Here is a 21929-nt window from a genome sequence, read left to right as displayed (position 1 = left end):
GGAATTGCATTTGTCTCGAATCTGGAAATTTTTCTTGAGATTCAATTCAGTCAAATATTAAAATAAAAATATCTCTAACAGATCCAAACAGCTCAACTCGGGTTGTATAAAATTGTCTGATTTTGTATGGATTATGCATGAAAAACTCAATTGTGTGTGATAAAAAAAATACACCATATAATATGAAGATAGCTCTAATAATATGCTTTCAGATAAGAAAAAGAAATAATGAGATCACCCGACTCCTTTTCTTGCTAAATAATGATACAAGTAAATTCACAGCACATTCTATTGTAAAAGTTACTTTATCTGATTTAACTTCTCTTTTATTATTTTTGGGTAAAGTACAACCGTAGATATGATAAAATAAACTCATCATAGATACCAGGATTGAAATTTTGTATTTCCACCAGACGCGCGCTTCGTCTACAGTAGACTCTGCAGTGGCGCTCGAATATTTTTTTTTATTTATAAAAGACGAAAAAAGTACGAAATTGAAGAGCATAAAGGACCAACAATTTCTAAAAGTTTTGCCAAATACACCTTGGGTAATCTATTCATGAGGTAAAACAGCCTTAGTATTTCAAAAATTCAAAGTTTTGTTAACAATTAATTTATAATTATGACCGTATCAATAAAAATTCATATCAATACAGATGTGACGACAACTGGGTTGATAATACCCTCGGGGAATAAAAACTCCACCAGCAGTGGTATCGAGGTTGTAAATAAACTTATCAGAGATTCCAGCATTGAAATGTTGTAGTTGCGCTAGACCAAGTGAGGAATTAGACAGTTGTTGTCTATTCGCTGAATATGTTTGAGCTTTTGATTTTGCCATTTGATAGAGGACTTTCCGTTTTGAATTTTCCTCAGAGAACGCTGTTTTTGTTATTTTACTTTTTATTTTCTCTAACCTGTCAACATATTTTAACATAGCCAAAACATATAAATATATATATGTAAGAAATCTTCCTATTACAGACATAATAGCAAAATCACTTGCTTTTATTTTGTGTAATCTTTGAGATATGTTTTTTGAATAAACCTTTTGTCAAATGTATTCATTTTTCTTCTTACATGCAACTGAAGTGGTTGAGTTCCCCATATTTCATTGCTACCATACATTGGAATAGTTTAATTGTATGACCATAAAGATGCATTAAAGTGTAGACACTAGGATTTGATGATGTTAGGCATTGTTGTAATTTAAAACAAGCTTTCAATATTTCTTGCATAGCTCATCTTTACACTATGTAAATATACTATACGTTTATCGCTTCATTTTATATGTCAACTTGTATTTGTAAAGTAGAAGGATCGAGTGCTAGATAAATTTTATAAAACGTTTTAAAGGGGTTTTTCTCCAATTCGGAGGCAAATAGATTTACATTGACGGAAACATTTTGAAAATCAATAATTATGATTATATAAATTAATTAGTTAAACAATATATTAATTGACAATCTATTACAGAACAGTTCATCAGTTAAAGTCTAAAATTTCCCGAATACTCTTTCTAATCGTTAAAATGAAAACAAACCGCATTTTTCAATGCAGTGCTGTCATATTATGCTCATTGTTAAAGGCCGTTTGGTTACCTATAGTTTCTTAAATTCACTTCAATTGTACGCTGGTGAATATATGTCTCATTTGCATACCACATCCCACATCTAATTTTCATGATAATCGAATTGAATATGTTACGAGATTGTAAGTGTCAGACAATAATCCTTCCGTTACAACTATATTTCCCTAAAGACATGTAATAATGAATAAGAATATAACAACTAAGAACTACAAATTATCGAATTTATGAATAAATAATTCGGATGATGCACATGATAAAGTTAAAAGATATAACTCATCACGATTCCGAATGATATTTCTGTTAAATATTAATAAAGATTGACGTATATCGTCATGGAACAAAATATAATTTCAAAGCAAGCGCAAAAACTACAATATATGAGTTTAAAACATAACAAATGGATGTTACTAAGGAAAAGTTAGAATACAACAATTGTTTTTCGACAAACATTTTTGAACGTTTAAAAAGAAAATGAATGACAAAAAAAGTACGGTAACTTTCAAAATTGACGAAACATCTAAAGATGTATCAAGTCAAAACTCTGAGGATAAAGATGAGGAGTGTAAAAAGGTCATATATCCCGAGGAAATTTCATCAGATTTTGATACAGATTTGGATATAGTACCCCCCAAAAAAGGTAATATATAATATTAGTATTTTCTGTCCGTAAGGAATAAACATGGCCTAAAAGTATTCAATTGTATCAGTTTTTAAACAATAGGATAGGAAAGTTGTCCATTTGATGTTCAGCAACTAACAGATGAAGGTTCTGTTCATTATTTGAATAATAAATTAATGAGGATCCAAACAGTCTTATACATTGGTGAAAATGCTTAAATTTTAAGCTTATCAAAAGGATAAGTAGGCAGAAGCGACTAAGGGAAAATAAAATTTTATTAAACAGGAAAAAGACAGTAACATGACCTGAAAAAAATAACGACAGATCACACATACTATTGTTTATAAAAGTTATTATTTTGAAACTTAAATACCAAATTCATATAGTTTCTTAAATACGACCAACATAACTGAATGTATGCTCTGGATGTTTCTACTCGTTTTCCCACTTTTATTAGCTCACCTGGCCCATAGGGCCAAGTGAGCTTTTCTCATCAATTGGCACCCGTCGTCTGTCGTCGTCGTCAACTTTTACAAAAATCTTCTCCTCTGAAACTACTGGGCCAAATTTAACCAAACTTGGCCACAAATATCATTAGGGTATCGAGTTTAAAAAATGTGTCCGGTGACCCGGCCAACCAACGAAGATGGCCGCAATGGCTAAAAATAGAACATAGGGATAACATGTAGATTTTGTATTATAACTCTGAAACCAAAGCATTAAGAGCAAATCTGACGGGAATACAATTGTTAACCAAGTCAAGATCTATCTGTCCTGAAATTTTCAGATGAATCGAACAACCGGTTGTTGGGTTGCTGCCCCTGAATTGGTAATTTTAAGGAAATTTTGCTGTTTTAAGTTATTATCTTGAATATTATTACATGTATAGATAGAGATAAACTGTCAACAGAAATAATGTTTAGCAAAATAAGTCAACATGACCAAAATAGTCAGTTGACCCCTGAAGGAGTAATTGTCCTTTATAGTCATTTTTTACCATTTTTTCGTAAATTTTTGTAATCTTCTACAAAAATCTTCTCCTCTGAAACTGCTAGGCCAAATTGAACCAAACTTGTCCTAAATCATTATAAGGGTATCTAGTTTTAAAAAATTGTGTGCGTTGACCTAGTCAACAAACCAAGATGGCCGCCATTGCTAAAAATAGAAGATAGGGGTAAAATGTAGATTTTTACTTATAACTCTTGAAACCAAAGCATTCAGAGCAAATCTGACAAGGGGTTAAATTGTTTATCAAGTCAATATCTATCTGCCCTGAAATTTTAGATGAATCGGACAACTGGTTGTTGGGTTGCTGTCCCCTAATTGGTAATTTTTAAGGAAATTTTGCCGTTTTTGGTTTTTATCTTGAACACTATTATAGAAAGAGATAAACTGTAAACAGCAATAATGTTCAGCAAAGTAAGATCTACAAATAAATCTACATGACCAAAATGGTCAGTTGACCCCTTAAGGACCTATTGCCCTTTATTGTCAATTTGTAACTAAAGGGCCGAGTTCATTATAGATAGAGAAAATTGTAAGTAGCAAGAATGTTCGGTAAAGTAAGATCTACAAACGCATCACCATCACCAAAACACAATTTTGTCATGAATCCATCTGTGTCCTTTGTTTAATATGCACATAGACCAAGGTGAGCGACACAGGCTCTTAAGAGCCTCTAGTTTAAGGCTTGAGCTCTTAAAAAATCGCAATCAGTGTCGACTTACATGTATGTGATATTCACTAAATCAATATGGCTCGCCTCAAAATTTTTAAAAGCACCGACACGAAAAACAGTATGCAAGCGTTTTGTGCTGTGCATGTACTAATTTTGTGTCATAGACGGATACCCAATATTCTTTGTTTTACTATTATGGTGAACGTGTTACGATTGCCACCATGATTTGAATTCCGTTATGGGGTATCTACGTCACATATAACCACAAACATGTTCTAAGTCGAAGTCATAGCCCCATGGTGTCCTTTTTCCGCGGTTGTTAAATCATGGAAAAGGAAATGCACACCTTTTCACAGCACATGAGTTCGCCTCAGCACTTGGTTTTTTTTTATTTGTTATGTATTTTGAGGACTGTCGTGCGTCGTTAAGTCGTTGTTTTCTTTTAAGCGTGATGTTCCTGTTTTCTTCGACATCTGCTTGTTTTATTTTTAACCACCCACCCTTCCACTAATTTTTGGTTTCGCACCCGTAGTATATATTTATATATATGGTTTACATTTTTCTTATTATGATTTAAATGATATGTACGGAAAATTTAATGGAGAATGATAAAGTTCCACTGACTAATTTTCGTTATCAGTTAACACGCGTCTGGCGTACTGAATTACAATCCTGGTAACTTTGATAACTATTTACACCAATGGGGCGATGTCACAGCTGGTGTACTTTTTGTCCTCTAAGGGTATCACCAGCCCAGTAGTCAACATATCGGTGTTGACATGAATATCAATAATGTGGTCATTTTTATAAATTTCCTGTTTACAAAACTTTCAATTTTTTGAAAAACTAAAGATTTTCTTATCCCAGGCATAGATTACCTTAGCCGTATTTGGCACAACTTTTTGGAATTTTGGATCCTTAATGCTCTTCAACTTTGTACATGTTTGGCTGTATACATATTTTGATATGAGCGTCACTGATGAGTCTTATGTAGACGAAACGCGCGTCTGGCTTACTCAATTACAATCCTGGTACCTTTGATAACTATTTACACTACTGGGTCGATGCCACTGCTGGTGGACGTTTCGTCCCCGAGGGTATCACCAGCCCAGTAGTCAACATTTCGGTGTTGACATGAATATCAATAAAGTGGTCATTTTTATGAATTTCCTGTTTACAAAACTTCAATTTTTTGAAAAACTAAGGATTTTCTTATCCCAGTCAAAGATTACCTGAGCCGTATTTGGCACAACTTTTTGGAATTTTGGATCCTCAATGCTCTTCAACTTTGTACATGTTTGGCTTTATACATATTTTGATATGAGCGGCACTGATGAGTCTTATGTAGAAAAAACGTGCGTCTGGCGTTGTAATTTACAATCCTGGTCCCTTTGGTAACTATTTACACCATTGGGTCGACAATTTTTCGAAAAACTAAGGATTTTCTTAGCCCAGGCATAGATCACCTTAGCTGTATTTGGCAAAACTTTTTGGAATTTTGGATCCTCAATGCTCTTCAACTTTGTACATGTTTGGCTTTATACATATTTTGATATGAGCGTCACTGATGAGTCTTATGTAGACGAAACGCGCGTCTTGCGTACTAAATTACAATCCTGGTACCTTTGATCACTATTTACACCACTGGGTCGATGCCACTGCTGGTGGACGTTTCGTCCCCGAGGGTATCACCAGCCCAGTAGTCAACATTTCGGTGTTGACATGAATATCAATAATGTGGTCATTTTTATAAATTTCCTGTTTACAAAACTTTCAATTTTTCGAAAAACTAAGGATTTTCTTATCCAAGGCATAGATTACCTTAGCCGTATATTGCAGAACTTTTTGGATTTTTGGATCCTCAATGCTCTTCAACTTTGTACATGTTTGGCTTTGTACATATTTTGATATGAGCGTCACTGATGAGTCTTATGTAGACGAAACGCGCGTCTGGCTTACTAAATTACAATCCTGGTACCTTTGACAACTATTTACACCACTGGGTCGATGCCACTGCTGGTGGACGTTTCGTCCCCGAGGGTATCACCAGCCCAGTAGTCAACATTTCGGTGTTGACATGAATATCAATAATGTGGTCATTTTTATAAATTTCCTGTTTACAAAACATTCAATTTTTCGAGAAAAAAAACTAAGGATTTTCTTATCCCAGGCATATATTACCTTAGCCGTATTTGGCACAACTTTTTGGAATTTTGAATCCTCAATGCTCTTCAACTTTGTACATGTTTGGCTATATACATATTTTGATATGAGCGTCAGTGATGAGTCTTATGTAGACGAAACGCGCGTCTGGCGTACTAAATTACAATCCTGGTACCTTTGATAATTATTGATACGTATTTCATATGTTATCGTTGTCACAACTATTTACATTTTGTAAGCCCAAATGGATCCGTTGTTGATACACAATCGAGACAAAATAATACCTACACCGTAATAATTGGGACATGTTTTGAAAAAGTAAATGTCAGTTCAATTTAGACTGTTCGAAATCTAGATTTAATTCAGATCTAGTTTTATCGGGTATTATCAAGGCAAATCAAGTACAAATTATACGGTCATTTCAGTTGATTGAAATTGGCTATACAACCTTTTCTTTGTCTGTAACCAATGTTATACCAGAATAAATCAGCAGGCCGCAAATGTTGTACATGTTTCCAAGCTGAATCCACATTCCAGGGCTTGTGGTTCTTACCAGGTCTGACTTCTTTGACTTCGACGTTTTGAAATAAGGGTTCTTATGATAGTATATGGTTATTATGATAGAAATATCGTCATATATTCATATGTTTTTTCGTACGACATTATGATTGCTACTTACAAGAAAGCTTTTGAAGCAAGGGTTCTAAATAGAAATGACGTTTGCATGATTTGTTCATTATTATAAAACACTTTTATTTTTAAAATTCTTTATTTTCTATTTCTTCATCTTATACAATACGTAAATGCGTTGTTTTTTTTTTATATTAGAAGAATAATATAGTGTTATTATCTGGCTGTTTCTTTATTGGCACAGGTATAGATTCAAGGTTTGCTGTATTGGCCTCGAGACCCGTAGGGTCGAGGGCCAATACAGCCGACCGAGAATCTATACCAGTGCCAATACAGAAACAGCCAGTTCATAACACTTTTATTAAATGATTATAAGAAAATTAAAAACCGGAAGTGAACGTCCCGTATTAGGTCAATGGGTCAATACGGCTTTCCCCCGCTTTTTTTATGTATTGGCCCTGTTTTTTCCGTTTCAAAACTTTAATACGTTACAAAACATTGCACACCATTTAACCTGTTTATTTTATGATTTTATTTTAGAAATATTATACAAATGTTTTCATGCATAACGATACTTCCAAAGTTAAGTAATGGCGTAAGAAAATTGAAAACCGGAAGTGAACGTCCTGTATTAGGTAGCACTCCACAGTTAGAAAATAAAATTAAAAATGAGCCACAAAATGTTTTATCATCTCCTATTCCTGGATTTCTAATACATTAACCTAACTGTTTGTGTTGTACATGTGCATATGTATGTAATCAGTATATTCCATAGATTTGATTTTCAAAAGTTAAAAGAGTGAAAATTAATTTCTTTTATGTGTATCCATGGCAACATTCTACATTTATTTACCATAAAATATTGCAAAAAGGGGGTTGGACATGTCACATATCCCCCCAAAATTTGGATCAAACTAGAATTTCAATGCCTTTCAGTGATACCTTTTTAGAAACTGTTTTCATAAATCTTCTTATGATCAAATAAAAAATGGGTGTCTTTCGCCTCATTTTCTCGTAAAATCCAATCACAAAGTTCGTGCGATAAAAAGTTCGAAAAAAAACATTACAATAATTGCCGGACCAATGTACGGTAGGGACATGCAAATACGGACTGTCATACAGAAAACAGCCTATATTACATACATTACATAATCTTGATGTTCATATAAACCCAATACAAAGGCTATTTTAATACTCAGCTATCCAACAATGACTTTTATTGCACACTAGCTCTCATATTTGAAAAATCCACAGGGGCCAAAATGCGAAACTACACACCTAACTGTGGAGTGCTACCTTAGCCCTAGGGCAAATACGGCTTTTTTCCCGCTTTTTTCTGTAATGGCCCTGTTTTTTCCGTATTGGCCCTGTTCGAAGAGCAATATTAAATGTTGATTTATATCGACAGTGGAACATTTTCAGTATTGCACATGCTGATTTATCCGTATAAGGGCTTATTTGCTCATATCATTTATCAAAATATAATAATGACTTGAACATTAGTGTCATTGCTTATATTACATAAGCCCCCCTCCTCCAATATAAACTTAATAGAATAGACTATTATTGACGCAACCTACATGTACAACATTAAAAACATATACTGACATATTGTGTTGTTATGGTCTGTACAATTGTAGAAAAACTACATTATTTTTTACATAATTATTTATTTAATGAAACACTTGAGTCATTGATGAACATGGATAGGTTCATTTAATGAAGCAATTTATTCTTTCACTCTTTTATGATACCAATAAATGCCAATCCATTACTGTCCATTAGCTTTCCAGAAAATGCAGTATGTTGTTGATATATACAGTTAAATTCTATTCGTTTGATGTGTTTGATTTGGTTGATCTTTTGATTTTGTCAACTATTAAGGGACTTTCCGTTTTGAATTTTCCTTGAAGTGTGATATTTTTGTTGTTTTTCTTTAAACTGAGCGAATATTCGGAACATCAACTGAACAGATCGTAATTGACTTTAAGCGAATTGTCTGAACAGTACTGCATGAACTGCAATGGATCAATTTTTGAATGGACTGAAAGACCAAAAATGACTAAATAATTTATTGTTCAGTTTTTTAAGATCTGTTAAGATCAAAATTGGTTTACTATCGAAGACAATGGATTTATACAGAGTATTAATTTGCTCCTGTTTCCTATTCTAATGTTTAAAATGCTTAAAACGTATACTACTTGTATGTTTGTAAATAAGGAGATGTGATATGATTGCAAAAGAGATAAATATCCCCCGGAACATTATCACTTGTAATAACTTGGGCAACACGACGGGTGCTACATGTGGAGCAATGTTTACGCTTCCGGAGCACCTGAGATCACCACCATTTTTTGGTGGAGTTCATGTTGCTTTGTCTTTAGTTTTATATGTTGTGTATTGTGTTCTATTATTTGTTTGTTTGTCTTTTTTTCTTTTGGCGTTGACAGTTTATTTTCGATCTATGAGTTTGACTGTCACTCTGGTATCTTTCGCCCCTTTTTTTACTTCATACCAGATACCGGTAATGTAGATACAACTGGTTTCACAGATCAAAATAAGTTATACATGAAACCAAATACATTTGTTTTGAAGTCAATCTGGAATACCGATTCTATTGTATTTGCCGCAATGATATATAGCAGAAGGATGTGAACATTGTGATTGCAAGAATAAATGCCTTCTGTTGCATCGTCTTCATAAGACAGTTGTTAATTCGAGAAATAAATAGACAGTTCACAAACTCTATACAACTAGTTAAGCATTAGTGTAGAATTTATGAACATATTTTGTTCAAAAATTGAGTTCTTACTTCAAATATGCCATAATTTATTTTACTGCTTTAAAACAGATAAAATGAAAATCACATTGCATGGAAACTTGCTCCAAGACAGAAACACCTTTACACAATTAATGATTAACTAAAATGAATGTTAACGCTAATACTAAATTACATTTGATATTTTAGAACAGAAAACAAATGCAGAAACTTGTATTCATATATACAAAACAGCTTGTTTCAATCTTGGAAATCATACTCCACAGCAGAAGATAATCGATGCATTGGATAAACCAATGATGTCTTTATCTTCAAGATCCTTAGGGCCAACAGCAATTAGACCACTGTGTTTTGCGTTAACAGTAAGTAAAATTGGACAGATAAGGGCACGATCCTTAAAATGTTGTTGGGTCCTTAACTCTCTTCAACTCGTAAATAAAGGCAATATTATTCCGCTGTTCAATAGTCTTAAATTGACATATTTGACATTTATTTTTACTTTTGTGATTCGGAACTAGCTGATGAGTCGTTTCCAATTTGATCTATGATGAGTTTAGCTACTGGATGGCTGACACCCAAGATTCAGTTGTAACAAACTGACCACTGTATTGATGATATATACACGATTAACAGGTAATAAATCGTGCAAGTACTAAAGACTTAAACGTCTTGGTTGAGACCCACAGGAACATCCTTCAACAAAATACTGACATTTTGACGGATGAGAGACAAGACTAAATTGTACCAAATAATGATCGAATTCAAATTCAAATGGAGAAAATAGTTCCATGGACGTGTCAAATATTTTAACATAAAATATTTAAAACATTCTATAAGATATATCGAAAAAATTTAAATCAGGGATGGAAAAAATAAACATTTGCATACACATTTCTTTACTTCATAATTCACAAAGTTATTTCCTAGACATATTCTCCATTTAACGTCTTTTCGTATTCATTAAAAAATCGCTTATATAGCTTTTCAAGTTCTTCGTTTTGTGTATTCATTTTTTTTCATATATTAAACAAGTGTAACACCAACAAACCAAACAAGTGGAATTATTTTTAAGTTTTTCTGTCAAAATTAAATTTATCAAAGTCTTGGTCGCATTTTGATTATGATATTTTCAAGCAAACTCGTATGTAGCGACTTGTCATATATGATATATAGCTTAAATGACTTATGTTTTAGGAAAACATGAAAATAGAAACACTTAACCTGGATGCAGTTGACCTTCAGGATGAAGGATGCAAATATGTTTCCGAAATGTTATTGGAAAATTCTTCAATTTGTAGACTTGTAAGTTATATATATCAATAATATAACCAAAATAAAGGCAAAAATTAAAAGAAGGCATGTAACAGACACCTCCGTGATAAAATCCAGAATTCGGACAGCTATGACTATTCTAATGTTACCAGCTATTTTTCCAAAGTAGACTACATTAGTTATCTTTGATTACCAATTTAGATATAGCATCACTTACTTAGTTTCAAATTGATTTTGTCATTACATCGATATGAAACGAGATGCTGGTGATGATAATTACGAAGAAATTTTTGAACCAGCGCATGCATATATTTTAAGTACTATGTGAACGTTTTTACATGTTATTGAAATAAAATCCTATACGTGTTATCGACAAAAAATAATCATAGGCTGAATGTTGATCATAAACATGATTGCTAGTTAACTTTCAACCTGCTAACCAATTAAAACAGAAAGAATGTGGTGAGTGTAAACATTTTTCAATAATAAAGAGCATGTACGTATTTCATAATTTCTTTTATAAAATTAAGTACTATACCAAGTTTAGTAGATTAACTTTCATTTCAATAACGATGAAACTTTATTTGTATTTTTTTCAGAATGTTTCCAAAAATGGACTTGGTACTATAGCAGCAAAATATTTATCGATTGCTCTGATGCAATCACAGTTTCTCCAACAACTGAATTTATCAGGTCATAACATCGATTCATCAATAAATGTTTTTTTCACATTTATAAATTATTTGCGAGTGTTGAATAATACGATTTGTGAATTAGCTGTAATCTAAAGGATTATTAGATTATTAAAATCTGTAACACGGTGTCACAACTGGAATACGGTTAAGTTATTAGTTAGATGTTCTGAAACTGGGACGTTGTTAATATGTCACTAAGTTTTGTTGTACCATATCGAAAATATTACAAAATTGCTACACATTAAAACTGTACATTTCTATTTTCATCTGCGACAGATGATCAATCTATGACGTCCAGAAAATAACCTTCATTGCACTCTTTCAAGAAGTCCTGATATTTGAATCAAGCTCTTTTACATTATTTCGACTATAACATTAACAATTTTACTAAAATATGTTATTTATCAAGCATAAATTGAGAATGGAAATGGGGATTGTGTCAAAGAGACAACAACACGACCATGGAGCAGACAACAGCCGGAGGCCACCAATGGGTCTTATTTTTACATGTATAAAAAGTTTTAGAAACGTCTGATACAGAGTATATATGATCAAATTAAGTGTCATTTATTGAAATTACATAAGGATTTTTCTAGAAATATAATTTTTTGATTGTAGAAAATAAGTTTGACTTTGAGGCCGCTCTTAGTTTATCAAGAGCTATTGCAGTAAGTTGAACATATTTAGGAACTTTATTAATTAGTTATTTTATCTAAAACATAAAAGAATGAGAATATGTATGAATAAAAATAGTACCTTAATTAATCGATTTAACTAAAAAAAAAAAGCAAAACAAACAAAACAAACAAAAAACCTTAAAAATGAAAACCGAACACAAATATCAAAAGATGTGCTATAATTGACAATGAGACAATTTTTTTCATCAGAGACAAGACGACCTATAAGGTAAGCAACTAGAGGTATAGGGGAGGGTTGAGATCTCATATACATGTTTAATCCCGCCGCATTTTTGTGCCTGTCCCAAGTCAGGAGCCTCTTGCCTTTGTTAGTCTTGTATTATTTTTAATTTTCTTGTGTATAGTTTGGAGTTGAGTATGGTATTCATTATAACTAGTATATATATTTATTTAGGGGCCAGCTGAAGGACGCCTCAGGGTGCGGGAATTTCTCGCTGCATTGAAGACATATTGGTGACCTTCTGCGTTTGTCTGTTCTATGGTCGGGTTGTTGTCTCCTTGACACATTCACCATTTCCATTCTCAATTTTAACTATATAGTATTTTACGTTGTTAAGTTAATATAGTTTTAAGGAATTCTTGGCAATTTTATAAAATATTTAAAAATAATCATTGCAATAACACTTTTATGGAATGGCTCCTCGCTTTCAAACGGCAAAGTTCTGTCCCTATCCAACATACCATAATTTTCTAATGGCAGTTTGAGGAATAAAGCCTCCTTTAAATCTTCCCTGGACCACCATTTTCTACTTATTGTTTATTTAATCTCGTCTTGAATATGCATACAATATATGTCATTTGACTCAAGTAAACAGTATTCAATCAATCAATGGGAAAATGTGACAGTGCTAAAACTCGATTTACATGTATTTATTCCAGAAGAATGATAGAATCTGCAACATCGATTTAAGTAAGAATGGATTTTGTTCAAGAAGTGGAAACGTTTTAGGTTCTGCAATAGGTAAGTCTTTGTATGAACATTATCATCATTGCATTAGTCAGGTTGGGAACAAACCCTCTACATGGTGATTATACCTGTATAGATGGAGATCATCCATTGTATATATACCACTGCTTACGTATAATTTTCCATCTTTATTATCGTTTACTATTTATTTTGCGAATTAATATTTCTTACGAGGATAAAACTTAAGTCGGTTTTATAATCATTTAACCAGACCCATCTTGCTAGCTCGTTTCGTGTTTCACATATCTTTGTGTACAATGAGAGAATAAGTCCGATAGGTAAATAAATTGATAAAAATCATACTCAGTAAATATTCTTTTTCCGATTATAAACTTTTAAACCCTTATATTATGATGTCCCACCATCTATTGTTTTTTCTTTTAAATTTCAAAAATATGGACAGGTCATTGAAACCAGTAATTTTGGAAATGTCTTATTACAAGAGTTAGTTGTTGTATTGGTTAATAACTTGCGAAAAAAATGAATAAAAATTAGATTTAGCATGAATAAGAAGATTTATTTTGAATAAGCTTTATAATTTTTTTTATAGCTGAGAATAAAAAGCTCGAAAAACTGAATCTGAGCTGGAATGAGATTAGAGGTAAAGGTGCCGTAGCAATTTTTAAAGGAATTATGGTAAGCATTGTCTTTAAAAATCTGTATCAAAAGCTGATGAACAATAATACATGAATAGATATAGGAAGATGTGACTTGAGTGTCAATGAGACAACTCTCCATCCAAGTCACAATTAATAAAAGTAAACCATGATTGGCCAATATACGGTCAACAGGGAGCCTTGGCTCACATCGAACAGCTAGCTATAAAGGGCATCAAAATAAACTAGTGTAAAACCATTCAAACGGGAAAACCAACGGTCTAGTCTATATTAAAAACGAGAAATGAGAAACAATTATGAACCACATCAACAAACGACATATACTGCACATCAGATTCCTGACTTAGGAAGCATACTTTAAATAAATACAAAAGTAAGAAAGAAAACGCATGCATTATATTCTATATTGATTTTGTTATACCAATTGCGTCTTGTTTCGATTGTGACCTTTATATACAAAGAAGAGCTAGGGTTACATATTACGAAAATCAATACATAGCAGGCAATGTTTACACACTCTACCTCCACTATTATTCCTATTCGAGGCAATCCAATCTTTCCATATTGGTACCTCTCCACTATTATTCCTATTCGAGGCAATCCAATCTTTCCATATTGGAACCTGTTGAAAATTTATTCATGAACTCGAACAAATTATTTGTAATGTACAAAATAAGAATGTACAGTATAAGTTAATTCATGCCAAAAATATTGACAGAAGCAAATGCGAGCTGGTATCAAATTTTGTCCTGTAAATTTGTTGAACTTTAGTCAAACTAGCACAGTATTAGGTTTTGTACGCTCGATTTTAAAGGTAAGGGTTAATTACGTACACTTCAAGAAAATGTTTTACAAATTGTTTGCAAAGACATATTATTTCATTGTTTAAAGCTATAACTGTACTATGCTGCATTGTGCAATCGAAGTCAACTTTTATTATGAACATTTTAAAAGTATTGCGCTTAAAAAATGTGTGGCAGCGTTATACATTGATCATTGGTCTTTTTTTTATCGCAAATATTTTTGCTCCTGTTCTCCTTCACGTTTCCATATTCACAATTCATTACTGATGCCTCTAACACAGTGTAGTTTACACCCAGTACTTATTTCTATTTCTAATTCTGCATTATTGATTGTGATTATATAAGACATTTTGGTTGTAGGTAAATACATGCTTGAAATCAATTGATTTATCCTGGAATGGGTTAGGTTATGAAGGCACCATATCGCTGTGTGAAGCATTGAAAAGAAACAGAACTCTGCAGACAATTGACATATCAAATAATAGAATTAACTGGAAAGCAGCTGAGATCCTTAGCAAGGCACTGGCAAAGAATACTTCTTTACAGGTTTTAAATGTACGATCTTATTTGTTTACATACTGGTGTATGCTGATTCTCTACTGAGCATGTGACATTTAGGAATAAGAGCAAATGCTTGTCAGCTTAGAGATATTTTATATTTCAGAGTAGGTCGATAATCCTTTTTCATTTTGAGCTAACTAGTATAATATTTGACTCACGGCATGGCACGTTCAAGTACAAATATGCAATTCTATTTCTTCATAAGACGATGTGTGTAATAGAGAGATAAATTATTATAAAATTTATCTTGATATCTATAAATGTATATTTATGTATAGATTTATGTATTTATTAATTCAATAGCTTCAGAATTAACTGTTATTTTCGTAACATAACGTTTCCCAATTCCGTAAAGTTTGTCTTATCAAAATAAAATCAACAGTGTTTCCATATAAAAAAAGAGAATGTCTACTTAATCTTGTTTGCCAACATTGATGTTTATTATATATGTATCAAATACAAAACATATACAAAAATGAAGAGATGTTTTTATACATTGTAAACATATTTTTTTTCTTTTTTAGATAGGAAACAATCCAATAACCACAACAGGTGCGATGGACCTTGTCGAAGCCGCAGAAACAAAAACAAGCGCTTTGAAATCACTGGATCTGACGGTGAATTTTACATTCTAATCCTTATTGATAGTATTTATAAATGGTGCTTTGGAAAGATTTTATCTAGATGAAAACTAAAACTTAAAAGCTTATTGTATTGGTTCAATATTTGTAGGTCTGCAACTTTTACGTATTTTATATATCTGTAAAATCTTCAGACGTATGTGATGTCTTTTTTGTACCGTTCAGTTGCAAAAGTCCGAGGAACAAAGACATTTACTAGTAATGTTGTATGCATCTTCTAAGTGTCTGTTGTATTTCTATTTTAAAGGAGGCACAAAAATAACTATCGGTCCCGTTGCGTGCTATGTTAAATTATTCAATTGCAACATCAAATAGCTCTTTTGTCTTAATTTTAAAAATAGTTAGTTATTCTATGGCAAAGCATTGTGCTGAAAAAATCTAAATAAACAGTTATCCAGTTGAGTTTTATTTAAGAACGCATTGGTTTCAGCACTTATAGGAAGTACCAAAAACAGGGAATTCAGATATAAAAAAACCAAGGCTCATTCCGTGATGTAATTACTATCTAAAATTAATGATCTAGTCAAAAAGTACTCTTCAATGATCAACAGTCATTCAGCTTTCATTTGATATCGCAAATTATGAAAATATTGTATATATTTTATAAAGTTAGACTAATGCGTAGGAACTATTCCAGTATGTTATTTCTGACGAAGCCAAATTGTTGGTGGTACCGATGGTCCAATGGTAAATGTTTAACCAAGGCGCGGGGTTTCGTTAGATTGTTCAATATTTTAAATAGAGCATTTCCATTATGCACGTATCAGGATACGTGCACGGATCGACGTATACGTATCGACCAGATTTGTTTACAATAATGATTTTACCCCGATCTCAATTGAAATAAAAATAAAAATGCATTATTCAATATTTTCATCGGGACCAACTTGACTTAATTTATCCTTTCCTCATAAACGTGTTATACTTGATTAATGAAATGCTCTAGAAGAGCATTTGCATTATTCACGTATCAGAATACGTGCACGGATCGACGTATACGGATCGAACAGATTTGTTTACAATAATGATTTTACCCCGATCGCAATAAAAATTAAATGCATTATATAATATTTTCATCGGGACCAACTTGATTTAATTTATTTTTTCCTCATATACGTGTTATACGATACGTCGATACGGATACGTCAGCAAATACTTGATTAATGCAAATGCTCTAGTACTTTGTTTACCTTTCCTTACTTCCTAAAGTATCACATCCTACAACAATTACACTTCTGCAAAAAGCCACAACAGATCAGGTCAAATTTATAAAAGAATATCTAGATAGAAAATGTTTATTTAATTTGACATTGAATTGGCCGTTTCAGAATCTAAAGCATCATGGGTAATTTCATTGTTCGTACCCCAAAGTGAAAATAACGTTACGTCATTGGTTGAATTTCCATTGTTAACGTTTTAAACCAATCAAAACGCTTTGGTGTACGCTTTTGAAAATATTACCCAGGATGCATTAGATTCTGAAACGGCGAATTATATAATAATTAAACTCATTAAAGATACCAGGATTAAATTTTGTATTTACGCACTAATACGCGCGTTTCGTCTACATTGACGCTCGAATCCAAAAAAGTTAAAAAGGCCAAATAAAGTACGAAGTTGAAGAGCATTGAGGATCAAAATCCAAAAGTTTTGCCAAATACAGCTAAGGTAGTCTATTTCTGAGGTAGAAAATAATGATACAGCTTTATTTATATATAGGATATACCTGTATTAAGTGAGACAACCCTTCTTGCATTTGTGATAAATAGACAAAGACCATTCCAGTTTACACATGGAGATGTAGTCCATACACCAGACGTACTTGGACAAAGATTTGGTAGGTTACTGACATTTGAAAAGAAAACATCTGATACACGATGCTGATATATACCAACTATAAAATGTATATACACAATCTTTTTTTTTAGACAAATCTTCATTTTAAGACAAGTTTTACGTTTAATCAATCTGTAAGCATTCAGTAATATAAAACGTGATGATAGGGATAAGAATTTCTTTTAGATATCTCAGCGATTGGATAAACAGTGCTAGACTACATTGATCATAATAAGCTTTTAATTTTATATATATATTAAGTGTATATACGAAATTAAGAAAATTTTATAATTCAAGGCGAGGTAGAGTTAATTCCATAGATTTTTTTTAAACAATGTTGTGTGATTAAAAAAAAAAAATTTAAAACAGAATTTAAAAGTTTAATTTGAAAAGATAGCTCGTATAATGTGATTCCAGGAAATAAAAAGAAAAATTGGGATCAGTGGTCAGGGTACTCGTTTTTCTTGCTTCAAAACAGAATAGGTGAATAGGTGAAATCACGATACAATCCTGTATAAAAAAAAAGTGATCACTCCTTAAATGTCCAAGTTGATAAATATCGAAGCAAACAAACCATATTCTGTATTTGTAAGAAAATTATAAAATATAATAAACTCAATATTTTCTTCATTTAGTTGAAATACATTCTTCTCTCGAATTTGCTCATTTCATTTGTGATGTAGACCGATTATTTCCTCCTATTTCACAATCAAATTTGGTGGAAGAAACCCCATCTACCTTAAAACAACTTTAAGAATTGTTCTTCAAATATATGAGACAATTATTCTTACAGTTTTACAAGCAACAGCAATGCAGCGTTTACTGGCTTACATGAAACGTTTAGGAATAAGACCTGTGGAACTCCTCAGAGGATTTGATAAAAATGTACAATTTGACATCACAAAGGACGAATTCATAAAGCGTTTAAAGGTATGTTTTAAGATTCAGTATAAAGGATTTATTACTTCCCTTAAAGTCGTATGAAACGAATGACTGGTGAAAAATATTGTTTATCGAATTCTTATACCCATGCATGTATTTATCATACACGTAGTCTTCTGTGCACAATTTAATTATTTTTTACGCATCCATATCGTATAATCGTCATTTTTTTCTCTCTCGGTCTGTTATGATGTGAAAATATGGCAGCTAATTAATTGTCGTGTTTTGAAACCGATTGTCACCTTTTAGTAAACAATCAACAAAAAGCATGGATATTGAGCACGTGTATAGCATGTACAATAACCTAATATGCGTAAAGCGATCACCGGATTTTTACCAGTAAGGTCACGGCGCTGAATTCACTGCATACGGAAAACATATCCGTATTCCGCGAATTGTTTACTGGAAGCAAGCATTTAAAAAAAATATTCTAATTGGGACAACTATAAAATTTTCTTGAGAAAAAAAGTATTTATACACAAGTTTTATAATAAAAACTAGCCATTTAATTGCAAAAAACATATGCAACATTCATTTTTTAATTTAAAGTTTCACATTACTTAAATGAAGAAATACAAATTTAAGATGGTTTCGAGTATTGCTTTCCTTTTACTCATATACATAATACCATTAAGAAAGAAAAAAACTGATACAGTTTAATAATCAACGATTGTATTGACATATATTTCTCAAACTGAATCACTAAAACAGGAATCCATCCAATTTTTCTACAACTTTTTATAATAAATAATAAAATTTTATTTTCGCCGTTGTTATTCATTTTTTTTTATAACTAAATGAAACATTCTATTTTTAGAAATGTGGTGTCCATTTGTTTGAGTTTGAGATGGACGCACTAGCAGACTCTATAGCTGTACATGGAAATATAAATTACAAGTATATATTAAATCAACATTACATTACAGTGAATTTTAGTCTGACCTCAATGAATAGAGCCGATTTATTAAAAATACAAAATATTAAATGGAAATTCTTTTTTTATTATTATTCATATTGAAAAACAATTAAATGAATTATTTCGACGAATACTTGAATTCTTATGAAAAAATTGCATTGTAATCGAAGTCTCCTATGACAGTGGTAGAGGTCGACTAATTGTCTGATTTTTGTTTGTCAGGAAGCTTGTGGATGCAGTTAAGGAAGAAATATATGGCGAAAGAAGATTGAAGATCAAGGAAAGACAACAAATAAAAAAAGTAAAAGAACACCACAAAAGAATATTAGATCTAAACCTACCAACAAAAGTGGTTTCTACTGATGACGAAGAGCTCATTGTAGTAACAAAACAACAAGGAGGAACACAAATAAAGAAACTACCATCAATTGCTTCTACAAGTTATCACAGTGTCTTGTCGTCTGCTAGTAAAATTTCAATATCAAATAAGGAAGATGAAACATTATCTGCACGAGGTAAAAAGACAACTGGTATATCTTACAGTGCGCCACTTGGTGGGACAGTAGAGAAAGCTAAAACTAGAAAGAAGAAACGACGCATAAAGAAACAACCTACCGTTAAGAGTTGGATGTCCAAAGCTGCAGTTTGATAGTGAAAATTTACTTTAAATAGATACTTAGCAGACGTCGTATCTTTTTTTATAATAACTGATATATGTTAGTTTAATCGTACATCAGTTCTGCTTTAAAATAAACAAAGTAAGAGCTTCATTTCAAAGAGTTGGAAAACGATCCCAGTTACAGGATACTAGTCCAGTACCAAATGAAGTCCTTAAATAAATCTACCATTTTTTAAATGTAATATTATACCGAGATGTGATGGTGTAAAGATACTTACAATTGTCGTATATTTAATGGTAAACATTAAACATGTTAAACTTTCAACTTATGTGAAATGTTCAGTAATATAATTATCTTTTTTTCAATTCAGACTGGGTACAGTAGTACGTGATTTTTCAATTATTAGATTTAACAAGGTTATTTATAGCAAATGTTCTGTGGTTGCCATCGACACTAATTTACACAAATTTACAAATATTTTTTTAAAGTGTCATTGAACAGTTTACGAATTTACATAATAATAATAAAAAATGAAGATAAAAACAGATTTATATGCTTACAGAGGACTTCTCTTAAAATTTAAAAGAACAAATTATGTATTTTATGTTTTTTCGAGTTCAAATAACTATGTTAAGTTTATACCTTATGTAAGAAAAATCTATTGCGTTTTATTTTTCATAATTTATTCTTATATAATAAATATATATTGCGTTTGATTTTAAAATATAAAGTACGAATCTAAATATCATGTACTGAATTTTAAGTAGGTTTTAAATAAGCGTTGTACTTAATCAATGTAATATAGTTATTACGGCGAGGTTGCATATTTTGTCATTTATTCATCATCCACGCACGTAATTTGTCTGGGGAAAAATACATCTAACCTCACTTTCAGGTATAAGGATGTGATGTTTTTTCCCCGACAAGTGCTTGTGACCATCAACAAGAACTTGCGGTCATCCGATGTTCAGTACTTCAGTACTCTGATTATTTCAGTAAAGAAATTGTCATCTGAAGATTAAAAGAAAAATCTTTAAAAACATGCACCGTATTTATTTCATAAGACAAACTGCAACTTTTAATAACATAATATTTTTACCATAAATCTTGTAACCATTACCGTATAATTCATTGGCAGTTAATAGAAAATGATATAACTGCTAAGAATTTATTTCCCAGACCACCTATGATTGCTTATCGTAAACATAAGAACGTGAAGGAGTATTTGACCTCGGCAAAATTATAATCACTATAAATAATTAAATAGTAATTAGATAAGAAAGGACATAAGAATAATAATGATATTGCAGATTCACCAGGTGTCGTGCCCTAAAAATAACACTACATTTGATATGTTACCAGAGCAAGAACTAATCAAATTGTAATTACATAGTATTTATAATGATACAAGGCTAGGGTACCTGATGAGGATTTACGGCCTTGGTCAAAAATGACCTAAATGATATCCGAAACACCAGGTGCAGCTTAATCATTTTTACATCACTGGAAATCAAAGACGTCTACTTGATTACCACACATCATTATAATCTTATAACCTCAGCTTATAACAGACACACACCTTTCTACCAGTAATTATTTTACATAAGATCACATAAGAAAGGTCAAATCAGGCTACGATAAAAATAACTACAAAATAAATGTATAGTTTACGCAATACATTTTTTCTAAAACAGTCTGTACAGGAAGCAATATATAATTCACTTATTGACAAAGGTATTAATATGTTTTGCTGGGATTGGTAATGGACACGACTATTAATAAATATTTTTACCATAAATCTTGTAACCATTACCGTATAATTCATAGCAGGTATATTTTTTCAACACTAACATTAAGGGATCAAGAATTTGTTATTGTTGATAATTTCAATTCCAAACAAC

At 31.8% G+C, this 21929-nt stretch overlaps 1 protein-coding gene across 1 annotated transcript; it reads left to right on the top strand.

The window, feature by feature from the left end:
• Nucleotides 1–1943: 1943 nt before the first annotated feature.
• LOC139490743 (leucine-rich repeat-containing protein 74A-like) lies at nucleotides 1944–20571 on the top strand. The gene is made up of 13 exons (XM_071277713.1): nucleotides 1944–2228; nucleotides 9650–9822; nucleotides 10655–10762; nucleotides 11332–11425; nucleotides 12046–12095; nucleotides 13005–13086; nucleotides 13643–13728; nucleotides 14873–15067; nucleotides 15598–15690; nucleotides 17434–17551; nucleotides 18344–18480; nucleotides 19310–19389; nucleotides 19631–20571. The coding sequence occupies exons 1-13, from the start codon at nucleotides 2063–2065 to the stop codon at nucleotides 20055–20057; spliced, it is 1809 nt and encodes a 602-aa protein (XP_071133814.1). The 5' UTR covers nucleotides 1944–2062; the 3' UTR covers nucleotides 20058–20571.
• Nucleotides 20572–21929: the final 1358 nt, after the last annotated feature.

Source organism: Mytilus edulis, chromosome 10, assembly GCF_963676685.1.
Source record: "Mytilus edulis chromosome 10, xbMytEdul2.2, whole genome shotgun sequence".
In the NCBI taxonomy this organism is placed as follows: domain Eukaryota; kingdom Metazoa; phylum Mollusca; class Bivalvia; order Mytilida; family Mytilidae; genus Mytilus; species Mytilus edulis.
The sequence above is the reverse complement of the archived record's forward strand: the minus strand, read 5'-3'. Positions and strand labels throughout refer to the sequence as shown.